This window comes from Diceros bicornis, chromosome 32 (assembly GCF_020826845.1).
Source record: "Diceros bicornis minor isolate mBicDic1 chromosome 32, mDicBic1.mat.cur, whole genome shotgun sequence".
In the NCBI taxonomy this organism is placed as follows: domain Eukaryota; kingdom Metazoa; phylum Chordata; class Mammalia; order Perissodactyla; family Rhinocerotidae; genus Diceros; species Diceros bicornis.
The window spans coordinates 25,110,660-25,134,158 of NC_080771.1; the positions used below are offsets into that span (position 1 = coordinate 25,110,660).

The 23,499-nt window shown below is 45.1% G+C and overlaps 1 protein-coding gene across 2 annotated transcripts in view; it reads right to left on the minus strand.

Moving 5' to 3' along the window:
• Window positions 1-4,046: 4,046 nt before the first annotated feature.
• Window positions 4,047-23,499, minus strand: part of GLG1 (golgi glycoprotein 1) — a 149,242-nt gene continuing 129,789 nt past the window's right edge. The window contains exons 20-27 of one of the 2 annotated variants that reach the window (XM_058528270.1): window positions 16,098-16,221; window positions 15,238-15,380; window positions 14,946-15,047; window positions 13,535-13,642; window positions 11,950-12,070; window positions 11,204-11,310; window positions 9,031-9,194; window positions 4,047-8,013 (exon numbers count right to left, since the gene is read on the minus strand). In XM_058528270.1, the coding sequence (XP_058384253.1) occupies window positions 7,938-8,013; window positions 9,031-9,194; window positions 11,204-11,310; window positions 11,950-12,070; window positions 13,535-13,642; window positions 14,946-15,047; window positions 15,238-15,380; window positions 16,098-16,221 (945 nt within the window). In that variant the 3' untranslated portion in view covers window positions 4,047-7,937. Of the gene's footprint in view, window positions 8,014-8,067; window positions 9,195-11,203; window positions 11,311-11,949; window positions 12,071-13,534; window positions 13,643-14,945; window positions 15,048-15,237; window positions 15,381-16,097; window positions 16,222-23,499 lie in introns of those variants that run through there. The other variant, XM_058528269.1, reaches the window with a different exon arrangement.

A 23,499-nucleotide genomic window follows, 5' to 3' on the forward strand; every position in this document is an offset into this window, starting at 1 on the left:
CAATGGAGCGCATGGCAGCGGGCTTGGGAAGAAAGGGTGTAGATGGTGGATCCCCCTTGGAGGAAGCCTTGGTTGGTAGTGATGAGGGGAAGAAAAGGCTCAGAAGAGTGGACTGTCAGCAGGGAAGAGGGTTAAGCTTCTCGGTGAGAGAACTGACCGGAAGCATTTGAGGATGGACACAGATGCCTTAGACTCAGAATTTTAGGCCTGCAAGAGGAAGCTTAATCAAGAACATTAAATCCATTCCCTTCCCTTGCTCTGTAGGGAGGATACTGGAGGCCCAGAGGAGGGAAGGTACACGTGGCAGAGACAAGCTCAGAGCTCATATTCTGCTGAACAGGCTAAAAGACTAACTGTGGGGAAAAGCAGATTCTGGGAAAGGCAAGGGAAGGCCATGGAGGAAGGGAAGAGAGTCCCCAGAGGCCCTGGGAAGAAAGGGGATGCAGTAGGACTATGGGTTTGAGAGAGGTGGGTGGTGTTGGGTGACATCCTTCTTCCTGTCAATCTCCACAGCTGAGATGCAATCCCCGGCTCTCCAGCCACCCCAGCTCAGCCTGTTCCTCCTAGCCTCTGGCCCTCCCTTCCATGCACTTTGTGTGGCCCTAGGAGACTACCCTGACCCTCTGAGGGTCTCCTGAGTCCTGAGAGGCCAACACCAGGAGGAGGACGACTTCACTGGGGAAGCTGGGGATCCCATAGTCAGCTGGCTGCAGCTGCCTCAGGAGATGGCAGGGATGTCTGCGACCTGCCAAGGTCTGCACCAGAGTGGGGCCTCAGAAGTTGTGCTGCCCCTGCCCTGGGGCCAAGGTAAGTACCGAGGACCCAGGAGTTGTGCTCCAGTCTTCCCAATGCAACCGCCTGGACCCTAGACACCCAGATTACCCCCTGGCTACCCAGAAGGTCAAGATGGCCACTGCTGTGTGTGGCAAAGCAGCACTGGCTCTCCCTCTGCCTCCAGGTGAACCTGGACTTGGGCTTTGGAGCCTGTGCAATGACGCTGTGGAACCAGCTACCCATGAGGTCCTAACACCCACTCTCTCACCCTTGGCTTCTGTGTTCCCTGGTGGTGAATGCCTGTTGCTTTCCTTTGGGGGATACCGCAGAGGGAAGCTATTTGAAGGGATCTGCTCTGTTCTAGGGTGCAGGAGAAGGCTGGAGAACTAGAATGAGATTCATGAGAATAGTGGAGACATTCTCCTTGGTATGGACCTCCACATACTGAGCTGGGACCCTCTAGGTGGCGAAGCCACGACTTTTCACTGTCAAACTGACCCACTCAACAAATAGTTATGAGTACTAAGTATCTGCCACAGCAGAGGGATGACTGGAACACAGTCTGGACATTAGGGAGTCTAGAAAGCTAGGTCAGACACTGAACCGATGTTTAGAATGCAAGGAAGACTACGCTAAGGGTCGTAGGATAGGAACACAGAATACATTCAGGAGCTCAGAGAGGAGAGGAGACATCCCCCTGGAGGATCTGGGAAGTTCATGTGGACAATGCAGAGTCAGAGCTGAGCCCTGAGCTTATGTCTAGGAAAGTGTGTAGACCCACGCAAGAGCACCTGCATCTAGTCCTGGTTCGCCCCCAACTCTGTGACCCCTTGGGTGAGTCTTTTACCCTCTCTTGGCCTCAGATGCACTCACCTACCTACCACACCCAGTCCAAACCATCTCTGCCTTTACAGACCTTAAGTCTAACTTCTTCACCTGTAAATGGGGAGTAATACAACCTTTAGGAGGATAAAGTGAGCCAGAGAAAGCTCTTTGGAAGGAGGCAGTGGCAGGGAGAAGACCATGAAAATGCATTGTCAGAAGGCTGGGTGGGCTCAACTTTCACCCTGTGCCTGTTTTCCCTGCAGTGGAGCTGGAAAAGACCCTCACTGCCATCACCTACTACTATCTGGGGCTACTGGGCGCAGCTCTGGTCTATGGCCTCATCCTGGCTGCTCTCTGGAGGAATCGCTGCTGTTGGGCCCACCCTACGGAGCCCCTCACCTAAGAGGGTCAAAGAGCAGTCACTGGTTCCAGGACACAGGCGGGCAGAAGCACACTCCTGTCAGGGCCCTGAGGTGTGAGTGGCCGAGCCCCAGTAGCTTCCACGTCCTCTGAGGAGCTGCCTGCGCACCAGCCCCTCCCTCCTTGCTCCAGCCAGCTTCCTCTTAGTCTGCTGCCTTTCATTACCGCTTGGCTCCCTCTTTTCTGTCCCAGACTGTCCAAATCTCTCCACAAATACATGGAATCTGAGAAGACACTGCTGTGCTGTGGGTTGTTTTGGGCAAGGGAGGTGGGAACCCAGGACCAAGGCCAGTAGCTCCCAGGGGAGGCCTGTCAGGTGTCTGCAGACTCCAGGGTCAGGTCAGCCGCCCCCACCCAGAGTCTAATGGGGGCGGGGGTTTTAGTGTGGTCATACAGGTCCCAAAGCCAATCTGGCAGTCACAGGAAAAAGCATATGGCAGGGGCAGACATTCTCATTTTGCTGCTAATTAGCTGTCTGTGAAAGCAAGGACCCTCCCCATCTCTACACCTCACTTCTTCATCCAAGAGAGAGAGTTGGATGGTCTAAGGTTCTCCCCTTTTTTGGCTAAAATCATGTCATTCTTAGCCCCTTTGAGAACAAATGCCCAATGCCTCTGAGGATTGAAGTTGGCCAAGAATGTTTTACCAGAAAAATCTTCACACACAAAATCTGGAGGTGGGGCGATTCATTCAGAGACTGCTAAGGCTTCAGCTGGGCAGCACGTTCCCCATCACTGCTGTGGCATCCCCTCGAGGGCTGAGAACAGCTGGGTGGGGTAAGCCCCTTTTCCTTGCAGGGATACCAGAGATGAGAAGCCTGAACCCAGCGCCTCATTTCCCACATTTACACCAAAGCAGGGCAGCCTCTCCAGGACACTCAAGAGCATCTGGTACCAGACTCCTCCCATTCAGGGCTGACGGCTGCCCAGAGCTCCCTAGATAGAGGAATATTTGCAGTGGGGACTCAAAAGGCCCCCAAAAGCTCTTCCTCCTTTCTTCTCCTACTCATCACCTTCTCCTAGGTCTCCACTCTACTCTCAGGCCCACCATCTCCTAAGTGACCACTGTCAAAAATGGATTTGAGGAGTTCTGAGAAGAAACCCTGAGTCCCTGAGTCCCTTCCATCTCACTGGACATCCCATTACTTGAATCCTAGTACGGACATTACTACTTCAAGAGATCCTTGCTACATGCAAATTCCTTAAACTATTACTTTTTCAAACCCAGATGCAAATTAGCTTTGCTGAGAGTGGAGGAGGTAGAAGAAAAGGCTCAGGAAGGGTGTCACAGAGGTCACCGATGCCAGGACTGGGCTATTGGAATGGGGAGGCGAGGACTGATTAAAAGGGGACATGTCAGGGCACAGGAAATAAATGCGACCTAGTTCTGGGGCTGAATGGGAAGGCGGCTACTAGATAGCAGGTGCCATCCACGTGTTGTGTCTATAAGAGGTTCTGGGTATGTGCTCTCCCCACGAAGGAGCCTTATGACATAGCTTAAACACATCAGTTGAATGAATAATTCTGGACACATCAGCCTGAGGGTCAGAAAACCCCAGATCTGACTTCCAGCTCTCCTCTAAAAGTCCTATGGGGCCGGCCCTGTGGCTTAGCGGTTAAGTGCGCGCGCTCCGTTACTGGCGGCCCAGGTTCGGATCCCGGACGCGCACTGACGCACTGCTTCTCCGGCCATGCTGAGGCCGCGTCCCACATGCAGCAACTAGAAGGATGTGCAACTATGACATACAACTATCTACTGGGGCTTTGGGGGTTGGGGGGGGGGGGGAAGGAGGAGGATTGGCAATAGATGTTAGCTCAGGGCTGGCTGATCTTCCTCACACACACACACACAAAAAATAAAAGTCCTATGATCCCAATCTGCTTGACCTAATCAGCCAAGAATGCTAAAAACCTAACAGTAAGTTTTGTGAGCATCAGTGGCACGTTCACAGTCAGTGCTCAGAGCTCCGTAGACTTCTACTAGCAGAGCAGGTGGTTGAAGAGTCCTCCCAGTCACCACAGAGAAGATTTAACAAGTAAAAACCTGCAAACTCTTTATTAAATTCTCCCATTTCATCTGTACAGAAAAAAATGCACATTATGTTCAGATTCTCAGTAACATCTCAAAATTACACAGCATGAACATGTAAAAACAAGGAACTGCTGGGATTTTATACATAGAAAGGAAAACCATTTACAAAAGAAGCTTGTTAATTTTACTTTCCTTTTTTTCTTAAAAAAAAAAAAAGTTAAAGGCCTAAGATCTCACACAGCATTTGCTGTACGGTCTGTTTTCCTGCGGGGACTGACCTGGGAACATTGTGCTGGGAGAAGCCGCTCAGGAAGCCTCCTGCTGCCAGCTCTCCTGTCGGCCATTCCATCAGTGCACTGCAGTCTATCCAGGGACCTGTGCAAACCACCCTAGCATGTCTGGCATAGGGCCTGCGGAGCTCTGGGGTCCAGGTGTCAATTCTATGTTGGAGGGAAGGCAAAAACAGAATACAGAGGCACTACCTGAATTTCCTCCTTGCCCAGGGAGATTTCTCCACTGCACATATCCCAACATCCCTACCTGTGCATTGTGGTGGATCTTGGGAAGGGGGAACGAGAGGAAATCACCATCAGGACCCTGTGACCACCAGCCCGAGCAGACAGTCCCAGCTTTGTGCTCCAGATGACAAACAGTCACTGGGCTTCCACACTGATCTCACCAGATGGCCTGGGGGAGCCTGTCACTCTGAAGAGTCAGTCTGGGTTTGCTAATGACTTATCTATTATCTGAGGTCTGGGCAGGAAGGGGGATTTGACTTCAAACTTGACCACCCTAACATGTGACCCTGGTCCCAGTGGAGAAGAGGAGTATAGTTAGAGAGACAGCCAACCAAAGACAAAAGAGAGAGAGAGGAAGCCCAGAAGATCAGCTCAAGACCAGTGGGGGAGAGGTGAATCAGGAGAGAAGTGTCCCTAAAGGACCAGGAGAAACTCAGGGCACTAGAATGCTTATTTTATAAAATTACTTAGGTTCTGCCCAAATGGTGAGAAATAAAAGGGATCTCTGAGGTTTTTCAAATTTGATCTTTGAGGTTTCTCAAATTCCTAAGAATCTGAAATGCGAGTAAACGTATCAAAATTCACATGATTCAAAAAGCCATATTCCTTTTGTTCTAAGGCCAAAATTTAGGTTGAATGTGTCAGGCTGGGTTAGCTGGCTTCCAAGGGTCCCTACTTCAGCTTCCTTCTCCATATCTGCTTACTTAGAATAAGTTATATGTGGAGAACGTTTATTTTTTGGTTGGGGAGGAGAAGAAATGGAAAGTGAAGGCCTTTTCTCAAAGGAACTTGAGACCAGCTAAGGAGGTCCCAGGAAGCAATCCACCCCTCCCCGGATGACTCACTACAGTGGGGATCTTTGGGCTAGAGGCAGTACCACAAGCCTGGAGGTGGGGAGGACGGGAGCCATTTCCAGAAGTCACACTCACATAGGAGAGTAAATCTTTTCTTGGGAAGGTAGAGGGAAGTCAGCACATAACTCCCTTTCCTCTTTGTCTGATAAAATGTAAATGGATGCCTCCGACCTCTTTACCATTGGATTCTTCTATTATGTGACCTCAGGAAATGGGAAGAAATGAAATCTGGTAGTAATTTTTTGTTGCATCTTCTAGGAAAGCAGAATCTCCCTCCTTCCCCACCAGCAGAGCTGCTCGCTGTCCCCAAGAAGAGTTAGTGGAGGATGTGAGAAAGCCAAAGGCCTGCAATGAACTCAAGTCAACACTTGCTCACTAAATACTAGAATTCCCCTAGCTTCTAAGGACGCACTGGCTCAGAACAAGCTGACCAGATCCACAGAACTGGGACTGGTAGTGGAAGCCAGAGGTCTCTAGGGAATGCAGAGAACGGGGGCTTTCCTGCTGGAGTGAACCCAAGCCTTTGCTATGGCTTCCATATTGGCACATCTCACTAGCAGACTTCTCTTGTGACAGCAGCAACAGCAGAGGGAGGGCAGGGATGCACCAGGATAAAGGTCTCACTCCTGGAGATACCCTTTTGTGGGTAGCTCCGTTAGAGGGAGCAGTCGGTCTTGTTCTTGATGTTTTCCCCAGATTTCTGATTTCCTGTATCGCGGAGCCTCCAGCCCAGGAGACTGATCTGCTGGTGCCTCTGGAGTGTTGTGGAGCACACTAAGTATGAGTCCCTGACACACTGGAGTGAGCTGACAAGGCCACATGAGTTATCTAGCTACTATAATTTTCAGCAAGTGTCTAGAGCCTTGCTTACGTTATTGTTCACTGGCTAGACATCAGGAGACGAGATAAAGACCAAGGTCCGGCATTAGCCCCTCCACTAGGGCCATGGTTTCCTCTTCCTGACTAGTTGATTTGTGTCAACTAATCAACTTTGACTAGTTGAATGTGTCAGGCCAACACAGCCTGACACATTCAACCATGACTGACCTATGAGGCCAGTAATCAGAGGTGCCCCAGAACTGGTTTTGTTATACCAAATGGGGTATAGAATACAGTTGGGCTGCATGTTCAGATGGTGCTGGGCCCCTGAGATGTAGAAAACTGCTCAGGAACACTAACTGGGACCCTCAAGAACCAGTCATATGAAACTATTCCAAGTACGATGGTGAAATGCTTCCTAGCAACCAGCAATTGAAGATACCAGCAGTTATCCCTTCTATTCTGACCATTTCTAAACATGACAAATGTTTCAAGAATCAAACTCATTTTCAAACTTCCAGATCTGCTGCAGACAACGACTGAGATTGTCTCTCAGTTCAAAAAGAACAGAAACACCGAGACACATTCAACTATGGAGATGTTTTACATATACTGGGATGGAGACTGCAGAGATGGAGAAATACCCCCCTTCTCATCAAATGGTGAACATTTATCCTATCTTGTAAATCACACCAGACATGTCAGTGCGGGGCCTACATTTAGATGACATCCCCAGTGCTTGAACCCAAGCCCCCACCACCCAGGTGGGAACCCCTGGAGGTGGATATCTGTACCAGCTCAATTCAGTACAACAGTGGTGGCAGTAGGGGGTTGTTGCTCAGACTCCAAGAGTTTCAAGTTTTATGAGACTGAAGAATCCCAGGACAGTTGCTGAGAATCAGGAAGACCCTAAGAGCAGGACTGAGTGGACCAAGCAGCTTAGCAGCTCCCTTTGGAGACCTGCAGTACCCTAGGCAGGGGGGATATACAGATGGCTTCTGGAACCCACTGCCTCCAGGAAGGGTAGCAAAAAGAAAAAAGAAAGAAAAAGAAGAAAACCACAGTATTCAAATGTATGTCAGTCAGGTTAGACAAGGAGTAATTTGGATCGACTGATCCACAAATTGACCCACTTCGTATTGAACACATTTCGGGGAAGACATTGTGTAGATCTCGCAGCACATGTGGACAGTGGCAAAGGAGGGGCAGGGCAAGAAAGGGTGCCATGGTTTATGTGGACAGTTTTAGGCACGTGATTTATAACACTTTGTGGACGTCTAACAGGTTAATAAAATATATATTATATAAATATATCTCCTACTGTACATGCCGTCCTCTTGTGCAGCCACTGTGACTTCAAGACCCAAACTCAAGCCAAGGTGTGCCAGGTCGAACCGTGATGCCTGCATGTCTCCCTCTTTATACTCCAAACCTGTCATCTCCACACTGGAGGGATGAGGGAGGACGGCCAGGAATATTGCTACTGTAAAGCTCCGATTCTGGAAAGACTGATGAATCATCAAAGTACAACATATAGCCAATGCCTACTACAGTGGGTGTATGCAGCAAATGGACAGAAAGGAAAAATAAAATGGACAAAAGCCTCCATCTCTTAATGTAATAACTTTCCACACCCTCTCCACATAGAGCCATAAAGGACCTTGTCTGGGAAGGCAGCCTTGAGCCTGCAGAAAGGTCAGGTTGGACCGCCAGTCACACCCTGAGACCACGCTAAAGCTTTATAAGCCATTGTCTCTGACCTACATTGTTGCCTGAAAAATAAAGCAAAGTGAATCAATCCCCCACTCCTTCTTCTTGCCCTGAGACCCCTGCCCCAAGCCCCCTGCCCCCTCAGTCACTGCCTCTAGCAAAGTGGAGGATTTCTGGAGTAACTGCTACCCCCGGCAGGGTCAATCCGAATGTGACTGAGACCTGCACTAGCCTGGAGGAAGAATATTACTGGGCTCCTGCTGCCTGGACTCAGGGGCCAGCCTCTCAGTGCAGATCAGTGGACTGACCAGCTTCACACACTTTTGACCCCTTCCCCAACCACTTTCCCTTGGCCTAGGGAAGCTCGTGCTTTACGTCACTGAGGTGGGCAGATCATGGCCCTGGAGTCTTGATCAGCAGTGGTTCTATTAGGGTGGGAACTGGAAGGCATCACTGTTTCAGCAGAAGAAAATAAGACCCAAACCAGGATAGTTAGTGGTTTCCCACTACTCGGTGAAGTCCATGGCCCAAAAGTGCTTTTGAGAAATGAGCAAGACATCCCAGTTATAGCATATTGGGTGGTGCGTTTCCCCTCTAAAGTCCTGCCTTCATTTTACAGAGTCACACAGAAGAAATAACCCCAATGCCCAAATCAAGCCTGGAGATGTGTTACTATATACATTTTTTTTCTTTCTCTAAAAATTCCGGGGCTTTTTTTGTGTTTTTTTTTTTTTTAAAATCACTTGAGTTGCAGGTCAGGTGAGTTGGTTCTGGAAGTATTGGTAGTTCCATTGGTATGAAAGAGAATTGTCTACAGGCAGGTAAACCCAAGTTTGCCAACAAAGGCAAGAACCAAAGCGGCCAGCTGCTGATGCTGCACAAATGGTCGAGAAGGAGGAGGACACCATGGACATGGGCGAAGTCTGAGATGGGACAATGCAGTGGATACCTGCTGCTGCTCTAACATGGGTGTTGGTGTCACCTCTTAGAAGAACGAGGTGAGTGGGTACACTATACAGGAGGGCTGTACAAACTGGGCACTGGACGGGTAGTTCCTTTGGTGGTCAAGGTGGCTCTACCTGTCCTTGAGCTCTCGTGTCACTCGCTTAGTGATACGTCCACACATCAGGCCAATCAGGAACAATATACAGATGCTACCACTGATCACAGAGAGAATGTAGTTCTTTGACGGGGATGTCATCACTTGCATGGCGAGGTCAGAGAAGCCATCCGCTGGGGCCACCTGGAACGACACATGTCAGCATCATCCTCTGAGAGATTTGGGTGTGGCCCCTGCTAGCTCTAACTTGCCCCCCTCGATTCCTAGTTTAATTTATGTCATTTGTTTCACGGAGAGAGGGCAAGGACAAGAAAATCAAACATAGAGCTAAAAGTCTTTTTCCTGACCATAATACTGTATATATCTACCGCCCAAGATTAGAAGATACAGACAAATACAAAGAGGTGGAGTCTCATACAGTTCATCATAGCCAACATAATAATAGCCTTCACACCGAGGACTTGATGACGTGTTGGGCCCTGGCAAAGGGCTAGATGTGTTTTCAACCATTTAGTCCTCATGGCAATCCTTGCAAATAGATTTTACTACTCCCATATTTCAGATGAAGACCCTGAGGCCTGAAGGTAGGAGGTGGCTAAGTGACTTGCACAAGGTCACAGGTTCTTAGGTATTCTGATTTATTTTCTTCATCGTGTGTGCTACCTTTTTAAAAACAAAGAGAAAAGCTGAGATGGCGTTGGGGGCTAATTCTGTATGTTGACTTGTTTTCACTCACCATTATGTCATAAGCATTCCCCCTATCAAAACCAATGTGCAAACATGACTTATACTGACTGAATCTACTTAACCACTCCCCCAGTTGTGGACATTGATAGTCTAACCAGTTTTCATCCTCAGTTTCCCTCACTGCTTTCTCAGATGGACCTCTATGGTAGCCTGCTATGGCAGAATCAGGACTGAAAGGTTTGCCAGGCTCACACGAACCTGTTCTTTTGAGTCTCACCTTAGCCTGGGTGCCTGGGAGGGGTCTGGGCTGCTTCTATGCTCATTCCACGTACACAGAACAGAGCAGGGAGGCTTCAGATTAAGGCAATTTGAGCACCAACATTTGCCAACACAAAACAAGCAGTGGAGTTACTCTGAAGCAATGCTTAGCAACTCGAAAGTGGAAACCAGTGAGGAGAGAAGAGATTAATTTAGTGTCATTGCTCATCTGACCAAGGGCTTCAAAGCTGACTTTGCTTCCTTTGAAGGGGTAAGGGGCATGCTTGCTATGTGGACAGCAATGATTTCTTCCTCTCATCTCTCTTACACCTAGGTATGAAGACTTTCTGTGGTCTTTCCCGCTTGCCTGTTACCCTTGACTTTTAAGCAAATGGGTGACAGGAGGAATTGGGCAAGAAGGAGGGGAGTTCTCGTGGTCACTCTCTTGATCTAAGGTAACTGGGAAGGTCCATCTCAGTGTGGGGTGATACAAAGAGCATGGATCTAGAAACGACTTTTTCACCAAGGGACCTTGAGCAAGTCATAATCTCTGAAGTCACAGTTTCCTCCACGAGAAAGTAAAGAAATGATCATTCCACTCACCTCGAAGGGTTTCAAGATTCAAATGAGGTAATATATCCATCAAAGTGTTTTATAAACTACAAAGCAATGTATACATGAGAAGAAGTGTTATTGTTCTTCTCACTGAGGCTGAATTTTTGTAGGAAAAATTTCCTCCAGCCCAGGTCTGCCTGGGTACCATAAATATTCACTAGTGTCCTGAAGTCTTTCATTATCCTATTATTCTCCATGTTCCCGGCTAGCTGAGGGCTAGTCTCACATACATATTCTTCCCCCAAAAACTATAAAATTAGAAAAACAAGCTTTACGACAGACAGGCTGGATTTCTTTCTTTTCCCATGGGCATGCTGTCTCATTTCTCTTTGCATGGTTGGCTTAAGTCATCTCCTTCCTTTGGGTGACTCACTTTTCAGTGGTGGACTGTGGGCAACTGAGGGCAGAAAGTAGTGGCCTTGGCAAAGCCTTGCACACACAACTCAATGCAAAGGGAGATGATGGCTCCAGGCTCGCAGATAGCCAAGGGTCTTATAGGTGCGCTGACAGATTTTTCAAATACACTTACTGCCAGTCTCACAACAAAGACAAGGAGACCAGTGAAGTATCTCACAGAGACTAGAAAATTGATAGGAGAGATGGCCACTTCGGGAGATTCTCTTGGTCATTACCTTTGCTGCATAACTCCACATTTCAATCCGGTCATTGAGGCGTTTTTTGCACTCAGGTTGTAACCTCACTCGCTTATCCTCCAAGGCCTCCATGAGGCAGGACATTTCTGTGGAAGGAAAGAGATAAGAAGAAGAGTCTGAAACAGTACAGAAGAGAAATTTCTGTAAGGTTGGGGAGAAGGGTACCTAACTACCAGAGAATTCAGATCTGTAGGCTACACAAAGTTCAATCCATTCTAGGAAACTGAACCCAAGATCTAACACGGAGAAGAATATTTAACTTTCAAGGATGGCTGTCCAGAGCCTCTCTCAAAATCTCTCTTTTTTATTGGGCACGCATGGCTCAGAAACAACTTTACACCTACCCAGGTTGCACTTCACATAGACTTATCTGTTGAGCCCAGTGTGGCCACTGGGGAAGCTGAAGAAGCTGGTCTAGTTTGGACAAGGGGTAAAAAGGGCCATGATGATGTCTTAACTTTCGCTTCCTTGACAAATAACTCAACTTTCCCTTCTCATCGAATCTTTACCTCTGGTCACGGCTAGGTCAGTTCAAACCTGCAGGATTATTCCTAAATTCATTTTGCCACAAAGGCTTATTCCCAGCATCAGTCAGGCCCCCAGGGGATGTTGTCTATGGTTGAACTGAAGCTACAGAACAGAGTAGCAGCAACTGATGTCTCACAGGGAGTCTTTGCTCCCCCCAAGATAGTTCAGACAGGGTCAACGGGAACACAGTGACTTACGACGCCCTCGGCCAGGGGTGATGGCTGCACAGTGGTGTTTAATGTCCAGGGCACAAGCTGTATGAAGAACTGGGTCCACAAAGATGTCTGCTTTGCTTTCCTTCAGCATGTTTAATACTTCCTAGGAAGAGAACATTATTGTAGAGAGAGCTTTTGTAGAGAAAATGCATCAGATCTGTTGTCTATAAATACTTTATATACAAGCAAAAAGTTAAGGAGGGAAGGTTGAGTCAATAGACCCTACTGTGAGATAGGCGGCAACATGATGATGATGCAAAAAAAACCCGCAGATTTTTAGCATCCAATTTAATTCAATAAACAGACTTGCATACATTTCGTATGCAAAGCTGTGTGCTAAGCAAAGCAGGGGACTGTAAGATCAGATTTCGGTTTTTGGCATTCTGGTATGCCATATTATTAAATACTAAATGTTAGTTTTTATATTTGTTTAATACAGTTACTTTGTTACTTTAAGAAGTATGAAAATGTGAAATCTGAAAATCAGAGTAATATGCTATATTAAAATTCCCAATCAAAAGTCTATTTGCTTGCAAAATGTTTCACTTTACCTCCATTACCATCAAAAGGAAAAAATGAATTGACAGAGGGTAACTTCCACTCTAAGAATGATTCTCATCTGAGTTTAAAGATGTTCTGAATGAGACGAATATGAACAGGATAGAACTTAAATCAGCTCTGCAGACTCTCCATTTATACATGATGAAATTACAGGACGTAAAGACAGGCCAGAAACGCTTTCTTAAATAAAAATTAGTTTGCCCTCAATAGAAAGACTGTAATCCCCGTAAAACAACAATAAAAACAAAAAACCAAAAAAACAAAACTCAAATATGGTTCAAAAAGTCCTTCTCAAAGTTAGATGGGATCATTTGATGACAAAGTAGTCTAAGGAAAATATCTGGATTTAGCTTTTAGCTAGCTCCTACCATTTCTCAGACCATGTAGAATCAGAAACATTTTTAGCAGATGAAAATATCTGCTAAATGTGATATAATGCATATAATGTCAAATATTGGAATTGATATTTTGCTTTGGTATAGCACTCACAGTGCCCTTAAATAATGGTCTAGTCATGGGGATGAGACATACTCACAAATAATTAGCAAGTGTAAAAGAATATTTAAGTTATAGGCAATTAATGTTCAAGAACCAAATTAAAGTTTGGTAAGAGGAAACAGAGCAGAATGCTGAAAAGAAAGGTTTAGATTTTATTACTGAGGAGTGCAGACTGGGGCCAGCCCGGTGGCATAGTGGTTAAGTGCATGCACTCCGCTGCGGCAGCCCAGGGTTCACAGGTTCGGATCCTGGGCGCGCACTGACACACCACTAGTCAAGCCATGCTGTGGCGGCATCCCATATAAAGTAGAGGAAGTTGGGCATGGATGTTAGCCCCGGGCCAATCTTCCTCAGCAAAAAGAGGAGGATTGGCAACAGATGTTCGCTCAGGGCTAATCTTCCTCACAAAAGAAAAAAAAAAAAGACACGCAGACTATAGTATTATAAGGAACAAGAGAAAGAGAAGAGAAAAGCAAGTGAGGGAAAAATGGTGATTGATGGTGGTTACCTTTTTACACATTTCCGTTTTGATTTTGAGCAGGTTAACTTTGAGGCACTCCTCTACTTGACCTGTCTGCTCCTGGGCTGCTGCTTCTTCAGCACACAGATTGGAGATCTGTTTAGGGGACACACCAAAAATAAGCCCACCCCTGTTTTCACCAGAAACCTTGTTTCTGAAATGTGTTGATTTGGTGATCCTCCCACACCTGTGCCCAGGGCTCTTCTCAAACAGATTCCTGGTGGATTTCTCTCCCCTCTCTCCTGTATGGGATGCTAGGCCCCGTTCTCCTTCACAAGGACTGGCACACAGAGTCAAAAACAGTTAATGCACATATCTTTATGTTGTCAACCCTGAGATTTCAGTCGTATTGTCCCAGGACTGGTCACAAAGAAGACTACTCCCTGATTCCACATGAAGTTTATATAGCCAAGTAAAATACCAGAAGCAAATGCTTGACATTTACAGAGGTTCAGTCAACTCAGACTCACAACTTGGAAACACAAACACAGGTCCTGAAACATAGCCTGCAGCACAGATTAAAAACATAACCTTCTTTGGACAGCTTTATGAGTAAGCTTCTTTGAAACAGCTTTAGCTATGATCCCCTAAAATTGACATATATTGAACAACGTTTTTCACATGGCCTTTTTTAGCTAGGAAGTCACTTCCAAGGATAGGCACTTCTTTTTTTTTTTGGTGAAGAAGATTGGTCTTGAGCTAACACCTGTGCCAATCATCCTCTATTTTGTATATGGGTTGCTGCCACAACATGGCTTGATGAGTGGTGCAGGTCCACGCCTGGGATTCGAACCTGCGAACCTGGGCCGCCGAAGCATAGGGCACCGAACTTAACCACTATGCTACTGGGTTGGCCCTAGGATAGGCACTTCTTTATAGGAGCACTTCTATCTTTCTGGCAAGTCTTGAGGGTGTTCTGGTTGACCATCAGAATAAGGAGAAGGGAAGAACAAACTATATGTAGATAGATACAATAAAAGAATACTCTTGTTCCATAGAGAATTATGGAACCAACATTGTACAGTGACAGGACTAATGCCAAGTCTAACTCAGTGTTACAAAGAACCAGGAACTCAGACAATGGAGAGCCGAGAAGATGGGCCTTCAACTAACCCTGGATTCAGAGCTGAAGGGAAAGAGAGTAGAATAAAGAACTTTTCTCCAGTAAAAACTTCTCTGAGGGCCAGCCCCGGTGGCCGAGCAGTTAAGTTCAGTGGCCTGGGTTTGGTTCCCAGGCATGGACCTACACCGTTCATTTCTCAGTGGCCATGCTGTGGCAGTGGCTCACATAGAAAAAAAAGAGGAAGATTGGCAACAGACGTTAGCTCAGGTGAATCTTCCTCAGCAAAAAAACCAAAAAACTTCTCTGTTCTCAACCAGTTTCATACTCAAATCCTACCTCATCTGAGCAGTGTAGCTGGAGCTGAGGATCAAGTCGGTAATCTAGAGCAGACTCCTGGATGATAATCCGGATCTGGTCTTCACAGTCTGAAGAGAGGCGCTACATGTGACAAGGGGAGAAAAAGTCACCCTATTAGACAACTTCAGCTTTTTATTTCGCCCTGGCCTGCGGAAGGTATGAAAAAGGTCTTGGGGAAGTAGGAGCAAGCTAAGAATTTCAAAGAAAAAAACTGCCAGGAATAGTGGTGGCTCCATGAATACACCTCTGTGGAAAACCCAGGCCACTTTACCTGGTCAGCATATCTCAGCTTGAGGCAAGAGATGACTTGACCTTCTAGCTCCGAATCATCCTTGGCCTTAGTCAGGATACCATGACAGAATTTAGGAATGTCAGCTTTACAGGCTTTCCTCAGCACAGGGTTTAAGCGGTAATCTAGAGCAGAAAGTGATAAGTACATGACAAAATATTCCACCTGGATTCTCAAATTTTGAGATTCACCTTCCAAGAGGGGGCATATTATGGCAATGACCATGAATAAACCACTGATTTGTTTATTTAATAAATGTTTAGTGAGCTCACACTACAGTGTTTTTAATCAGCAATAGAATTCAGTGCAAGAGTGGATGTGGAGACCCCCAGGAATCCTACTCTGCAGCAACTCTGCAGGGTTTATTCAGACCAAGATTTTAAGCAGTCCTCACAAAAATCAAGCAGACATCAGCAACTTTCCCCATAATATATTTTTGAAAACAGAATCTGCAACTCACCTTGTCCATTAAATTACAAGGTCTTGCAATGCAGAGGTGAAATTTCTCTGTTCTAAAACAGATTACCCATATATTCTCCTACCACATGCATGAAGTTTTATTAAATCTCTAGATGTTTCATGGAATGCTAGCCCCGATTCCTTTTGTAAGCGCTTCAAAGGCAGTTTTCTATTTTTTCAGACTCCTCTTGCACATGACTTTCATTCTCTTCTTCCGGACACTCTTTAAGGAAGGAGTAAGTCGTTTTGCTTACATTCAGACTCTTCCCTTAAAAATTCACGATCAACAAACCACCTATAGTTTAACTATGCAAGTATATTGCCCACTTAATTCCATTTATGCTGTACTTAATGGAACCAGGACAGCCAAGCCAAGATTTTACCTGTGTTTTGGGTGATCTGGCGCTTGGTTATCATCTGTTTGCATTTGGGATCCATCAATTCACTGTTTTTATTTTGCTTCAAGCACTGCAACATGTTTTTGGAATCTGCTTCTGGACAGAACCTCTGCAAAGAAACAAAGTTTTATAAAAAGAGCTATTCAAATACAACAATTAACATCATCTGTATCACTCTTACATCTATTGAGGAGCTTATGACAAGCAGCCAGAAGGCATCATGTGGTACAAGACAACTGGCTAAGCCTGAAAAAGCACTCAGTCTCAAGTCCCCCTTTCTTTACCTAGTCTCTATTATATTTCTCACATTTCTTTCTACCACCTCACTGTTTCCTACTCTGTGTAGGATTGATTCCCTACCTACATGGCTATGTTACATTACATGGCATCTCATGAGCTTAAATCCTGTTTAAGCACGAATATAATGTTGTACCAAGTGGCACATAGTCCTCAAGCCGAATCTACCCAATCCCAATGGGAAACTTAGCAATTACTCACCAACCACTGTGAACAGAGATGTGAGGAAAGGATCCATCTGGTTCATCTGTTAACTATAGGGGCTATAATTCTACCAAACCCTGTGGGGCTAGCCCCTGTATACTTGTTAGTGTCCTTGAAGTCAAAGATACATTTTGGACTACTAATAAACTCTATCTGCTAATTATAATCTACTGATATCTTTTTTTTTTTTTTAAAGATTTTATTTATTTATTTTTCCCCCAAAGCCCCGGTAGATAGTTGTATGTCATAGTTGCACATCCATTCTAGTTGCTGTATGTGGGACGTGGCCTCAGCATGGCCGGAGAAGCGGTACGTCGGTGCTCGCCCGGGATCCGAACCCGGGCGGCCAGCAGCGGAGCATGCGCACTTAACCGCTAAGCCACGGGGCCGGCCCTACTGATATCTTAATATGGGGACATGGATTGCTGATTGATTTTTATAAGTTATCTTATAGGGAGTGACGTGAGCATCATGGCAGAATGAGCTTCCCCCATTGAACTCTCCCCCTCTAAGACACAACAAAAAGGACATTCATATTCCAACAGAAGCTATTCACACAACACAGGGGACATCTGAGGCACCCAGGCAGCCATACACCCAAGGATGGAGGTGCTGGAATCCTCAGGGGAAGTGAAAGGAGGTAAGAGGAGTCCTTCCCCAAGGACTGTGACCCAGAGACTGAGACCATGAGGCTCTCAGAGGAGGGGGATGGGTGGCTCGCCACGTGAAAACCAGCGCTCTCCAAGACCCCTCATGGCCCGAGGGGATCCCCCTATGGAGGGAGTAGAACAGTTGCAAGGGTAGTTTCAACAAGCTAGCCCCTCAGGAGAGCAGAGAGTGACAGAGAGGTGAGAAACCTCTGAGATCAGGGAGGTGAAAGTACCCGGCCCGCCCAACTGGCACTTCAGCACAGCGGCACTTCAGCTCAGCCCTGTCCCCAGAGGCAGTGGCCCCCAGGCGCCCGGGCCCCACCAGCAGGGGCAATGTGACCGTGCCCAATCCCCATAGGCAGCGGCCCCCAGGTGCCCGGGCCCGACCAGCAGTGAGGTGAGCTTGTGCTCTCGCACAGAGGCAGCGGCAGCTCAGGCCGCACCACACCACAGCCCCAGCTGCTCTGGCTGGACCAAGCCACAGGCCTAGCTTCCCCAGCTTCCCTGTGCCACGGCCCCAGCTCCTTCGGCTGGACCGTGCCCCGACCCCAGCTCCTTCGGCTTGACCGCACCCCCCAGAACCGGCTCCAGCAGCTTCGGCTTGGCCTGTGCTCAGGCTCCAGTGACTTGGCACCAGCAACTTCGGCCCAGCGCACTCCAGTTCCAGCTTCTTTGGCCCAGCGGTGCTCCAGCTCTTCCTTCCTCGGCTCAGAGCACTCCAGTTCCACCTTCTTTGGCCCAGCTGTGCTCCAGCTCCCCCTCCTTCAGCCCAGTGCACTCCAGCTCCAGCTTCTTTGGCCCAGCGGTGCTCCAGCTCTTCCTTCTTCAGCCCAGTGCACTCAGTTCCAGCTTCTTTGGCCCAGCAGCGCTCCAGCCCCTGCTTCTTTGGCCCAGTGGCACTTCATCTGCAGCTGCTTCAACCCAACCGCACCCGAGCCCCAGCTGCTTCGGCCTAGCTGCACTCCAGCCTCAGCTGTTCCCACACTCCAGCTCCAACTGTCCCCACACGTCCCCCCCAGCAGCCTCCACTCAGCCATGCATCAGATCAGCAAGGGGCTGACAAGAGTGCCCGCAGATTGAGGTGGGCCAGAATACACAGCCCTTGACCCCCACCCAGCGGCAGCAAGAGGAAACTGTGACCATATATTTTCACTATGAGAAAAGTAAGCCAATACTGACAGGCATCATGCAAAAATATATTAAATCTCCAGACCAAAAGGAAAATGAAGAGCACCCAGAAGTCAACTCAGAAAGCACAGAAGTGTATAGCCTTGACGACAGAGAATTCAAAATAGCCATCATAAAAAACCTTAATGAAATACAAGAAAACACAGTTCAATGAAATCAGGAGTTTCTTCACAAAAGAGATTTAAACTGTAAAAAAAAAACAATCAGAAATCTTAGAGATGAAAAACACAATGGAGTAGATAAAGACAAATCTGGAAGCCTTAAGCATCAGAGCTGACAACATGGAGGAAAGAATTAGCAGTATTGAGGACAGCAATGCAGAAATGCTCCAGATGGAGAAAGATAGAGAACTAAGACTAAAAAGAAATGAAGAAACTCTCCAAGAAATATCCGACTCAATTAGGAAATCCAACATAAGGATTATAGGTATTCCAGAGGGAGAAGAGAGGGAAAAAGGAGCAGAGAACTTGCTCAAAGAAATAATATCTGAGAACTTCCCAAACCTGGGGAAGGAGCTGGAAATACCAGTAAATGAAATAAATAGATCTCCTAAATATATCAACACAAAAAGACCCTCTCCAAGGCATATAGCAGTAAAGCTGGCAAAAGTCAACGACAAAGAAAAAATATTAAGGGCAGCTAGACGAAAAAAAATAACATACAAAGCATTTCCTATCAGGCTCTCAGCTGATTTCTCAACAGAAACTTTACAGGCTAGGATAGAGTGGAATGAGATATTCAAAATTCTAAAGGACAAAAACTTTCAGGCAAGAATACTCTATCCAGCAAAAATATCCTTCAGATATGATGGAGAAATAATAACTATGCCAGACAAACAAAAGCTGAGGGAGTTCATTGTCACAAGACCCCCACTACAAGAAGTGCTCAAGAAGGCCCTCATCCCTGAGGAAAAAAAGAAAGGGGATTCAAAGTTTTGAACAAGGAGGAAAATAGGTCGACAAAACCAGAAAAATTGCAGTCCTCTATCAAAATAGATTAGCAAACACTTAAACATAAAACCGAAGATCAAGGGAAGATAAGCACCAAGCATAAATATAACCTCATCATGTTAAACACAAACTAGCAACACAAGAAGGAATAAGATATGACAACAACAACTTAGAAGGGGAAGAGGAAAGGGATCGAATTGACTTAGTCTAAGGGAATAAGAGGCCATCAAAAAATGGACTATCACATCCACGAGATTTTTTTATACAAACCTCATGGTAACCACTAACCAAATAATCAGAACAGAATCACACACGATAAAGAAAGAGAAAACTAAGAGAAGCCCCATACAGAACTACCAAACTAAATTGGTAACCCAAAACACATGGGACAAGAAACAAAAGAAATACAAAAGAACCAGAAAAAGAGCGACAAAATAACAACAAGTCCCCATATATCAATAATTACCCTAAATGTAAATGGACTGAACTCTCCAATCAAAAGACACAGAGTAGTGGGATGGATTAAAAGACAAGACCCAACAATATGCTACCTCCAGGAAACATACCTCAGCTCTAAAGACAAACACAGGCTCAGAGTGAAAGGATGGAATACCATACTCCAAGCTAATGGCAAACAAAAGAAAGCAGGTGTTGCCATACTTATATCAGCCAACATTGACTTCAAGATAAAACAGGTAACGAGAGACAAAGAGGGGCAATATATAATGATAAAAGGGATACTCCACCAAGAAGACATATCACTTTTAAATATATATACACCCAGTACAGGAGCACCAAGGTACATAAAGCAACTATTAACAAACCTAAAAGGAGATATTAACAACAACACAATAGTAGTAGGGAATCTTAACACCCCACTCTCATCAATGGACAGATCATCCAGACAGATAATAAAGAAAGAAAGAATGGACCTAAATGAAAAACTAGATGAGATGGACTTAATAGACATATACAGAGCACTCCATCCAAACACAGCAGATTACACATTCTTCTCAAGCGTGCATGGAACATTCTCAAGAATAGACTATATGTTGGGAAACAAGGCATGCTTATATAAATTTAAGAAGACTGAAATCATAACAAGCATCTTTTCAGACCATAATGCCATGAAGTTAGAAATCAACTACAAGGAAAAAAACCGGGAAAGTGACAAAGCTGTGGAGACTCAACAACATGCTACTAAACAACAAATGGACCATTGATGAAATTAAAGGAGAAATCAAAGCATATCTGGAGACAAATGAAAATGAAAATACAGCGTATCATATGGGATGCAGCAAAAGTGGTCCTGAGAGGGAAACTCACAGCAATACAGGCCCACCTTAACAAACAAGAAAAAGCCCAAATAAGCAACCTGAAACTACGCCTAACAGAATTAGAAAAAGAAGAACAAACAAAGCCTCAAGTCAGCAGAAGGAGGGAAATAATCAAAACCAGAGCAGAAATAAATGAAATTGAAATTAAAAAAACAGTCAAGGGCCGGCCCCGTGGCTTAGCGGTTAAGTGTGCGCGCTCCGCTGCTGGCGGCCCGGGTTCAGATCCCGGGCGCCCACCGACGCACCACTTCTCTGGCCATGCTGAGGCCACGTCCCATATACAGCAACTAGAAGGATGTGCAGCTATGACATACAACTATCTACCAGGGCTTTGGGGGAAGAAAAATGAATAAATTAAAAAAAAAAAAAAAACAGTCGAAAGGATCAATGAAACAAAGAGCTGGTTCTTCGAGAAGATAAACAAAATCGACAAACCCTTAGCCAGACTCACCAACAAAAAAAGAGAGAAGGCTCAAATAAATAAAATTAGAAATGAAAAAGGAGAAATTATAACAGATACCACAGAAATACAAAAGATTATAAGAGAATACTATGAAAAACTATATGCCAACAAATTGGACAATCTGGAAGAAATGGATAAATTCCTAGACTCATACAACCTCCCAAAACTGAATCAAGAAGAAATAGAGAACCTGAATAGACCAATCACAGGTAAAGAGATTGAAACAGTAATCAAAAACTTCCCAAAATATAAAAGTCCAGGACCAGATGGCTTCTCTGGAGAATTTTACCAAAAATTCAAAGAAGACTTAATACCTATCCTTCTCAAATTATTCCAAAAAATAGAGGAAGATGGAACACTTCCCAACACATTCTATGAGGCCAACATCACCCTGATACCAAAGCCAGGCAAAGACAATACTAAGAAGGAAAACTACAGATCAATATCCCTGATGAACACAGATGCAAAAATCCTCAACAAAATATTGGCAAACCAAATACAGCAATACATTAAAAAGATCATACACCATGATCAAGTGGGATTTATACCAGGGACACAGGGATGGTTCAACATCCGAAAATCAATCAATGTGATACACCATATTAACAAAACGAGGAATAAAAACCATATGATCATCTCAATAGATGCAGAGAAGGCTTTTGACAAGATCCAACATCCATTTATGATAAAAATTCTCAACAAAATGGGTATAGAAGGAAAGTATCTTAACATAACAAAGGCCATATATGACAAACCCACAGCCAACATCATACTCAATGGGGAAAACTGAAAGCCATCCCTCTGAAAACAGGGACAAGACAAAGGTGCCCACTCTTGCCACTCTTATTCAACACAGTACTGGAGGTTCTGGCCAGAGCAATTAGGCAAGAAAAAGGAATAAAAGGAATCCAAATAGGCAACGAAGAAGTGAAACTCTCGCTGTCTGCAGATGACATGATCTTATAGAAAACCCCAAAGAATCCACTGGAAAAATACTAGAAATAATCAACAACTACAGCCAAGAGGCAGGGTACAAAATCAACTTACAGAAATCAGTTGCATTTCTATATACCAACAATGAACTAACAGAAAGAGAACTCAAGAAGACAATCCCATATACAATTGCAACAAAAAGAATAAAATATCTAGGAGTGAATTTAACCAAGGAAGTGAAAGACCTATACAATGCAAACTATATTACTGAGTGAAATCAATGATGACATAAAGAAATGGAAAAATATTCCATGCACTTGGATTGGAAGAATAAACATTGTTAAAATGTCCATACTATCTAAAGCAATCTACAGATTCAATGCAATCCCAATCAGAATCCCAAGGACATTCTTCACAGAAATAGAACAAAGAATACTAACATTCATATGGGGCAACAAAAGACCCCGTATAGCTAAAGCAATCCTGAAACTCCTGGAGGAAAATATAGGTAATACATTACTCGTCATCAGCCATAAAGGGATCTTTTTGAATTCCATGTCTACTCAGACAAGGGAAACAGAAGAAAAAATAAACAAGTTGGACTTCATCAGATTAAAGAGCTTCTACAAGGCAAATGAAACCAGGATCAAAATGAATAGGGAACCCACCAGCTGGGAGAAAATATTTGCAAACCATATATCTGACAAGGGATTAATCTCCATAATATATAAAGAACTCACACAATTGAATAACAAAAAAACAAACAACCCAATCAAAAAATGGGCAGAGGAAATGAACAGACACTTCTCCAAAGAAGATATACAGATGGCCAATAGGCACATGAAAAGATGCTCAACATCACTAATCATCAGGGAAATGCAAATCAAAACAACACTAAGATATCATTTTACACCCATCAGAATGGCTATAATCACCAAGACAAAAAGCAACAAATGCTGGCGAGGGTGTGGAGAAATGGGAACCCTAATCCACTGCTGGTGGGAATGCAAACTGGTACAGCCTCTATGGAAAACAGTATGGAAATTCCTCAAAAAAATTAAAAATAGAAATACCTTATGATCCAGCTATCCCACTACGGGGTATCTACCCCAAGAATCTGAAATCAACAATCCAGAGAGGCTTATGCCACCCCTATGTTCATTGCAGCATTATTCACTATAGCCAAGACATGGAAGCAACCCAAGTGTCCCTCGACTGACGACTGGATAAAGAAGATGTGGTATATATATACCATGGAATACTACTCAGCCATAAAAAAAGACAAAATCATCCCATTTGCAACAACATGGATGGACCTGGAGGGTATTATGTTCAGTGAAATAAGCCAGAAAGAGAAAGACAGAC